We start from the raw sequence: 9,559 nt of genomic DNA, 5'->3' as shown, positions 1-9,559 counted from the left end.
TATATATATATATATATATATATTTGACTCCCGGCCTATTATTAGAATGACTGTATTGATTATGATTGGCACTTCAATGACAAGCATGTAGAAATGCTCCTCACAGGTGAAGATCCTATTTTTCACAAATTCAGGATTTAATTTCAACATTCAGCCATCATTGTAAAGTAGCAGCGCAGTTGAGCCTACATTGGAAAGGTGCCCCCTTAAATGTAATTTGAGCAGATTGGTTATTTCCCCAGTGTGTATCAAACTGCAACCTTTCACATTAATCACTACCCAAAAAGTAGCTCAAAGTTTCAAAAAGGTCCACTATGCCTGATTCTGAGCCGTATTATTATTATTATTATTATTATTATTATTATTATTATTAATAGTAGTAGTAGTAGTTTAGCATAGCATTGGGGCAAACATGCAAACTCCACATGAGCCAAAATTCTAACCCAGAACATTTCCGCTGTGAAGCAGATGCGCTAAAATTATTTTGCTTCCAAGATAACTGTATGTGGCATTACGGATACATTAACCTGTGTTGTAATTAATTGCACATGTTGAGGTTTATTCATCAGCAATGTTGTATTTTATTCTCTCTAGCAGGGTTGCCCACACTTTTATAGCATGTGCGCTAATTATTAAATGAGCAAGTTAAAAATGATCTACCGAAGAAAATAAATAAATAAATAAAAACATATGTTTACAAATATACTGGGAAGTCTGTTTCTGTGCAATATTGTGGCGTATTGGTTCCACCACTCAGGGCATTATGGACAGGAGTATCTCGATGGGGGGCATCGAGAAAATACAAAGAAGATCTGAGACGAAGAAAGAGTGGAGTGATGCATTGTTGTTGAATGCTATCTTACGATTGTCTGCTCAGTACAAATCAAGCAAAATAAAAGGAACTACAAGCGTGCTTCTTGGAAAACCACAAATATATTGTGTGTTGGTGTAGCTTGCGTGACCTGCACTGAATGGAATCAGCTGAAGGATGCACTGTCTAGCAAGACGTTAGCTGTTGATATTTAGCCGCAAGCACATTTCCAAATGATCATCAGTCATATTGGAGAACAGTATTGGCTGGGACTTATTAATGTTTTTATAAACAGCCCGTCAATGCTGCTCTACATTTCCTTTCTTTAACATTGTGATATTTCATTGGCAGATGAGGCAAACGCACTTCGAAACCACATCGTGGGAACAAAAAGTCCTCCTCCCACTTTGAATGGAAGTACTTGGATTGTTTGTTCCTATAATCATTTTTATTATTCTAAATAAGCGTAACCCTTGTGCTGCAATTTCTACGATGTTTGTAACACATGGGTTACCCCATATGTTACAATTTCTACAATTTTTGTAGATTTTTGCGTATTGTCATCTTTAAATCAAAGACACAGCATAAAAAGTGTGTGATATGAAATATTCCAATTCATGTTTTATTTATATAGATTTATATTTATGTTTTGGTCATAGCACAATACCGCTTTTATTGTCCATAGAGGGAAAAAATACAAAGAAAAAAATAAGAACTATATGTGTATGTATAGCACTGATGCCACTGAACATGTCGAGTGGTTGAAAGTGAAATAAATATTCAGGAATAATACTTTTACAATTTTTGTAAAATTGTATGTTGCGTTATATAAACTTATTCAGATCGACTGCAGCACATGGGTTAAAGTAGACAAAACAAATTGGAAGCCAATCTTTTTATTTTTAAACACATTTAACTGCCATAGACAGTACACGTATAAAAATAGTATAAATAGTATAAAATAGTATAAAACTGTAAGGGCTTGTGAATTAGTTGATGCACAATCGACGTAATGGGCACACCTGCTCCACATGTTAGTTTTATTTTGTAGCCACAATTGACAAATATTTTGCAAAAAGTGACACTCAAACAATTTGCATTTATAATCAAGTCGCATTTAAAGCTGTTTTGCGCGAACACAGTTGATGAAAGTAAAAATGGAAGATTTCAGAAGGCTGAAGTGAATGTTTAATACCTGAGAGGAGAGCCCGATCCACACTTAGGTGGTCAACGAGCGTTTGAGTTAGAATGCAGACTGAGGCGGTAGATCTTTCCACATGACTCAAACGCAACAATGAATTGGCCCAAACTCAAGCCTGACAAAACACTGATTAACCTTTTAAGCATTAACTAATTTCATCTTGCATCTACCAAAACCATCTTTTGTGTCCTTTTGACAAATATGGGATCTTAGATTTTGAGGCATACATGTACGTACTACAACTCCACTCATTGGACACGGAGTTGGCCACAGACAGTAAATTATCACTTTGCTGGAGAAGCGCTATTATCACAAAAACTACAACACAGCCATGTTTTTTTCTTTCATTAATTGCACATGTAATGTTCAGTGCAAGTCCTTACAGAGTACCCTTTAATTTAATGTAATTTAAAAAAAAATGCCCGAAATATAGTTTCTAACCTTTATCGGTTAAAAAGAAATGATAACGAACTGAAAATTACTGAGGAACCTGAAGTATGATTTCATGAAATGTGATAGCGCAATATTTGCTTTATTCTTTTCAACAACACAATCAAGAATCTGTTTGTGTCCAACAATCCAACATTTAAGCTCTTACACGTAACCGAGAGTGATGCATTATGCACCCTGCTTTCGCCTCGATTCAACCTGCAATGAAATGTTTATGTCCACAAGTCAGCTTGTCCTGTACTTGTCATGTACCCATGCAGGCCATCTAATTACTTGGGCTTCCTTATCACATTTTCTTCAATTGTACCGTCAGCATGGCACTCGCTTGTTGGAAACAACAGATTATTTGACGATAAATGACTCACAGTACGACCCCACCATTAAATGGTTTGCCGCATGACGCTCTTCCCCTGCTTTGCCCTGGCTACTGTCTTGGTGGCCCAGGGTGCCCAACTTTCCACTGGACTAGCCAATGAGGTCATATGCCATTTAATTGGTTGCAACAAAATAAACAAAGAAATGAACCATGACACTCTGTTTTGCACACTTTTCCAGGAAGTGCTGTTGAGTGGGGTCACAGCTGCCAAATTTAAAGTACACAAATAGGTGAGGCTTTTCCTTCAGTCTGGTGCACATCATTTAGTTCTTCTTATGTGGCTCTAAAACGTGACCTTTTGGAATGTGTTTTTCTCTGTAAAGCAGCAGTTGCATATACATATTATTTTCCTAAATTAAATAAATGTTTACACTTGATTCCCCTCCAAACCAATGTGTAAAATGTACATTTTACCACGATCAGGCTTCCAATAATTTCATACCACAGCGATCACAGTGGAACAAAATTTTTAGATGTTATTATAGCCGCTTTGCAGGGAACTTCATGCATACAAGACAGACGGCTTCCTTGCCGTTTCTAATCACGGGGTATTCTCCCCTGCACTGTAGGGTATTTACTAACCACAAATCCCATCAGGAGACCTCAGTCAGGTCTTCCAGATGAGCACATTTCCACTCGACAAATACTAACTGTACTCAATGAATATATATATATGTGTGTAGAAAAACGCACAAAGCACTATTATTATTACCGTACTATTATTACTGTATTTTACGCATTATAAGGCACTTTGGAGTATAAGGTGCACTTTCAATTAATGGCCTATTGAAAACTGTTTTCATCTCAAGGGCACACCGCATTATAAGGCACATAGAAAAGAAGCTACAATACTGGCTGGGGTTGCATTATGCATCCACTAGATGCAGGTAGGCTAAAAGGGAATACAATACAATACAATACAGCTTTATTTGTATCGTGCTTTCACGACCGCTGTAGCTGTAACAAAGCGCCTTTCAGTTTAAAATATCCAAGAAATCAGAATATCGATCCAGATATAAGGCGCATCGGATTAGAAGGTGCATTGTCAATTTTGGAGAAAATTGAATGCTTTTAGGCACACCTTATAGTGCGGAAAATACAATCTATGTGGCACCAGTTAACCAAAATATTGAACGAAAAGCATTTTCATAGTGGGCAATTATGTTTGTTTGTTTTTTACAGTCAGGTTCTGGTTAATATGCAAAGTGAATTTTGAGAGTTGTCTTTTTGTGGTGGAAATTCTTCACCATTTCCATTGTGCAGCTAACTGACATTATCCCAGTCAGTGGAAGGATTAGGCTGTAATCAAGTCACATAGCTTCATCTTACCAGTGTTGAGGTCTTGATACTCATGGGAGAAGTGCTCGTTCTGGTGAACCCATTCTCCATTGCATTTAAAGAAGATCTGCAAGGCAGGTGTGGCTCGACAGCGCAGTTTAATAGGAGTGCTCTTGATTATGTAGGCGTCCTCTGGCTCCTGAATGAAGTGCGGCAGGGTGCCCTGCGCTGAGGGTTGGGCGCCTGGCTGAGCATCCCCTGTAGAACCTGCAAGTAAACACCTCGGTTATGAAACTGATCCGCTTCAAGGGAATGGGCACTGTAACGTCACACAGAAAACAATGGCATTTGTAAAACCAAGTCACATGGAGTCTAGAGCAAGTAGCAGTGCTGGAAGTTGCGGAGTTCCTACTTTAATTACATTTCACTTTTCTGGCTCATCAGAAAGACTAAGTAGATCACACACCTTCATTAAGTATATCAGATGTGTGAAAAACACATGTATTGGTGAAGAGAAACAGGAATATCTCTTGTGTGAGGGTGCACACCATGAACTGCATGCCTACATCAATGTACGGCAGCTCATGACATATTTTCGGTGGAAAATACAAAGGCGTACGAGCTTCCGACCTTCAGTTTATTCCAAGCTACCAGGATGCCATTTGGAGGAAAAATAACTTCAGCCTTATAATTGTCTTAACGTGGGTTTTTGTTTCAGATATTCTTCAATAGTTCGGTGCTGGTGCTTTGCAAGGCGGAAATGTCCTCCAAAGTTGTGACTTACGAATAAATTCCTCCTCCAGCCAACTCTGTGATGTGCCGACCATTATATTCAACTTTTTATTTGAATATATTAACCGGTGAGCCGGCACTAAAGAGAAAAAAGTTTCTACATTCTGCAAGACAATCTAACTATTCCAACATCGAACCGACAAAGGTAGTCTGTCTGTCTTTCTCTTTCTTGCTTGGCTCCCCGCCGAGTCACGAAGCTGCGCTCCCTCACTCCTTCTCTCCCCCCGCTGTCCATGTGAGGCAACCCGGCTACATAGAGTCAATGTTAGCCGCTTCATCAAGTAGCTTCGTGGGAACATTTATCCTTATCAGTACTATATGCTTGTCACTATTATGATGTCATGATTTATATACAGTATATAAATCGTTATAATTTGTTGCATCTGCACAAAACAATGTGACAATAAAGACTGTGTATTCTATTTTGTGGCTGTTTCTTTGCTCTCTAAACAAAGTTGGGTTGAGTGTGTCAAAGTAAGCCGTGTTCACATGGACCGCGATACAGCAAACGGCTCATGAAGTGAGCTATAATGCTTTGATCGCTTCACCGACACTTGGTTAACTGGAGCGAATAAGGTAATACGTCCTTTATGATAACTTCATGTCATTTCAGCAGATTACGCATATATTTTAAAGAGTTTGATACTATCGCCATGTGTAAGACTAGCAGACGGAAGTTCGCATACCTCCAAAGTTGAAATGTGGAAATGGTGTGTGCAAAGAGCCCATTAACGTGCGTATGGTCGCATGAGGCCCAAAGGACACTCTTAAGTCTTTGCAGCTGCTCTTCCCCTCTCGCTCATATTTTTGAAAAGGAAATATGCACATTTTTTTAAATATTCATGATGAAATCATTATTATTGGATTGATAAAGAAAATCAATGTAAAGCATGGATCACAGAACTAAAATAATTGAATGTAATCATAATTAGGCTCTACGTGCCCCGGCCGCGCGTCCCTGCTCCTACCAACATCCAAGACGTCCAACCCAAATACAAAACAATTCAGGGATTTCTCAAATTTAACAAACAATTTCTAGCGAAGCAAGTCAACATAACTCAGTCAGCAAATATCAACAGCAAACAAAGCACTAGCGAGGAACCACAAAAACTCTGTGTGTGTGTGTGTGTGTGTGTGTGTGTGTGCGTGTGCGTACGCATGTGCGCGTGTATGTGAAGGGAGTTTAAGATAAGGAGAGGTTGGAAATTCAAGACCAGGCTGATGTCTAAATTTGGGTTTTGTTATTCAGAAAGTTATAATTAGTTTCTTTCATTTTTTTTCTTTTCAAAACCAAATTGTGGTTATTCAAATTATTCATTTGCTACTGTAACTAAAAAAAGCTCAATGTAATTGTGGAGAATGATCATCTTACATCAAGACTAATATACATTGTTCAGTACCCGTTGTTCTAAAATGTTAATAATTGCACACGGAATGTTGTACGGAATGTTCCAACTTTTATTGCGCCAAGGAACCGATTTGACATCAGAAAACTCTCATGGCACACCATCAAACAAAAATATCAGAAAAAGTACGAATACTGATATAATCGGGGTCCTAAATTAATTATTTTGATCACCAGACAATGTTTTTAATCTACCTCCCTCACACGATCTCTTCATTTCTCGCACTAGTTGTTGCATGCTAGACTGTAAAGTGAAATTTCGGCATTTACGCAGGCAAGGGGCAAATTAAACATCATTACGTAACGTTACGGCACAGTATTTATTGGAAATGTAGGTGTCACCAACAGGGGTACAAAGGACAAAAACAAAATATAGCATAGAGTCGGGGTGACCAATTTGAGCAAAGGATTGAATTGCTATTTTTCTGAGAGATATGGCGATTTCGATTCAATTTCGTGCACTATAGAGCAACAGCATATAGCAAATATCAATAAGTGTGTTGCAAATTATAACTGAATCTGATATGTTGTTTCACATTACGGTGTCAGAAATGCGTGGAGGAAAAGCGCTGAAGTCAATGGGGAGTGGGGGGGGGGGATATATAGGAGGCCAGATTTGAAAGGCAATGTCCACCTTTTATAGTTGCTCCGCCCAGAGCGCGGAGCTGGAATGAAAGCGCCTTCTCCCTCCCACGCACATTAAGCAAGCAAACAACAACAGGATGTTTGTGATCTTGCCAGAGCCGAGCTTTCCCAGCAATACACCCTAACCCCATCAAGACAGCTCCAGCTGAGCTATTCAACGGTACAAACAACCTTCAAAGTCATTATGTCCCACCACGGTATCCCGGTTGTGTTGCCTTTGCCATGTTTCTCTGCTTTCCTCTCCCTCTCTGCTTTGCTGGAGCCTGGCAGGAGGCGGGCCCGAACTCGGAGGCGGAGACTCACCCCCTCAACCTGATCCACATCGGCCTGAGTAGATGGCAGCCTATTTAGCCAGCTTCTCCGGTTGTTCTGTGCTGGATGATCCTTGACCTCCACATTGTGGATTGCCAAGTTGTTGCCCTTTTCCTCCTGTCATGTTTTCCAAACTCTCGAGTCACCCTGTGCTTTGTCCTCACGGGTATTTCTCTGAATAAGGCGATTTTCAGTTTCTACTTTCTTTTCTTGACTAAATGAGTTCTGTTTTTGAATACAGCAATTTTGTGTTGCTACTTTGGATGGTATGTTTTTGTTTTTTTTGGTGCCCCAAGATCTTTGCTTCCCAGGTACAATACAAGCCTTTTTTGTTTGCCTCGTAGCTCACAAAAGCACAGAATCCAATTGCGACCTTTAAAATCGAATTGACCCCCCTCACCCTCTCTCAGTCATTGTTGTCCTTGAGAGCTAGCACGGCTAAAACAAGGTGATGGGTAGGATAGCAGAGGGGCAAGAAGACAACCGTGATGGAGGTGGCAATTGTTACCACATCCTACAGCCACATACACTCACACCAATTACATTTGATCTACTTGCAAGGTCTAATTGGGATCCATTCGAGATCGATGACATACAAAATTTACAAGATAATTACACTCCATTTATATTAACACTGTCACCGTATGGGAGGGACAATTTGAAAATGATGTTGACTATTGTCTTTTACTTTGCAGTGTTGTAGAACTGAACTGCAGCCTTCTAAGGTCTGCTTCTAATATGATGTTCACCTATTCCATGAGAGGGGCAAAATATTAGAATTGCTTCTCAGCAAGAAACAATGAAGTTTAACACCATTTCAAGTACTACCTAATGGAATAAACGTTAAGTTAAACAGTTAGTCTTCCCAAAGTGTCAGCATCAAATCCAAATTGTGAATTCTGGTAAAACCTCCCAGTCATGTCCAAACCAACTTTGATGAAAAAAAAAAAATCGTTATTGGGTTGCTTATAACGTGCATGCAGTGAATCATTGACTTTTGTTCTTGTACCCAGAATAAATTATGATTCAAATGAAATTTTACTGACAATTAATATCCTCGATGATTTGGCAATGACAAAAATTTAGGACAGTTGTCTTTGTTTTTTTCCTGGTGCTTTTTTGAACTTCAAATTTCTTGTCATGGATTGTGAAGGCAAGCCAAGTTTATTTGTATCGTACCATTTATACAAGGCAAATCCATAGTGCTATGAAGAAAAAGAGAACGATTTCAAAACAAAAGTTAAAATGAAAAGGAAGATGAATTAAAACAAAAAAAATCTGTGACATGAAAAAACATTGAAAAATCCCATGTACATGCATCTGTGTATAATACAACCACCAAAGTCACCTTCTCAGTCACCGTTAAAAATATATTTTATATATTTCCTTATCTGGTTGAGAGGGAAGAAATTTCATCTCCGCTGTATGTTGCACATACAGCGCATTAGACAATAAAGTTGTACTTGACTTGACTTGATTTTTTTCAGTGTACTTGTGTATAAGGGGGTCCCCTGATTTGCTGCCATTCTTAATTACACTGCCGAACACTTTTTTCTCTTCAGAGTGCCAAAAATATTTTTATGATCTCTGCTGAGTCTGAAGATGACGATTCCTTGAATTGGCTCTAGTTTCAGAGATTTTTTTTTTTTTGATAATTGATAATTCGTTTGGAAATTTCAAAAATGCTCATTTCTTCTCTAATAAAAGTGAAACACACATGTTGTTTACTGATATTATTACTAAATATTCAGAGTTTTTGCTTGATTTTAACATGAAACATGATTTGCATATAGAAGGTGCCAGTGGCATCATTCACGGGATAGCAAACAAATCTCTCCCCATAGGTTTAGCCTATGAGACAAAATGACGCCAGAACCACAGTAGCGATTTTGCGGCTGAAACAGCACGCTTGACTATTTGGTTTGATTAAAAAAAAAAAAAAAAAGTGATCACTAGGAACGGCAAATATGTCAGTATCAATGTGTGCAGAATCATTTTCGTCGATTAAACTGCCTTTGAAAAGTAATCGGCCAGCTCTCGCCGTCTTCCTTCCTGAGCGTGAAGCCGCTAACAATGGCCCGGTTGATGCAGGATAGGCAAACGCTGGAGCGGCTAACAGTAAAGCCACCGATAACCGCTGGCAACAGGCCCTGTTTAATACAATCTCAGTGTAATTTAGAAGTATTGTTAACAGGATGTTGATGGTTTGTGAAACACCGCAACTACTGTGACATTAAAAACGAGTCAAGTTGTCCGTTATGCCGGAACATGCTGCAGGGAAAAACTAAA

General features: G+C 38.9%; 1 protein-coding gene across 2 annotated transcripts in view; it reads right to left on the bottom strand.

The window, feature by feature from the left end:
- The window catches only part of unc5db (unc-5 netrin receptor Db), a 253,730-nt gene that overhangs the window by 133,963 nt on the left and 110,208 nt on the right, over window positions 1-9,559 (bottom strand). For both annotated transcript variants that reach the window (XM_019885253.1, XM_019885254.1), the window contains exon 2: window positions 4,168-4,383. In XM_019885253.1, the coding sequence (XP_019740812.1) occupies window positions 4,168-4,383 (216 nt within the window). The remainder of the gene's footprint in view (window positions 1-4,167; window positions 4,384-9,559) is intronic.

Source organism: Hippocampus comes, unplaced genomic scaffold, assembly GCF_001891065.2.
Source record: "Hippocampus comes isolate QL1 unplaced genomic scaffold, H_comes_QL1_v1.1 scaffold45, whole genome shotgun sequence".
Taxonomy (NCBI): Eukaryota; Metazoa; Chordata; class Actinopteri; order Syngnathiformes; family Syngnathidae; genus Hippocampus; species Hippocampus comes.
The sequence above is the reverse complement of the archived record's forward strand: the minus strand, read 5'-3'. Positions and strand labels throughout refer to the sequence as shown.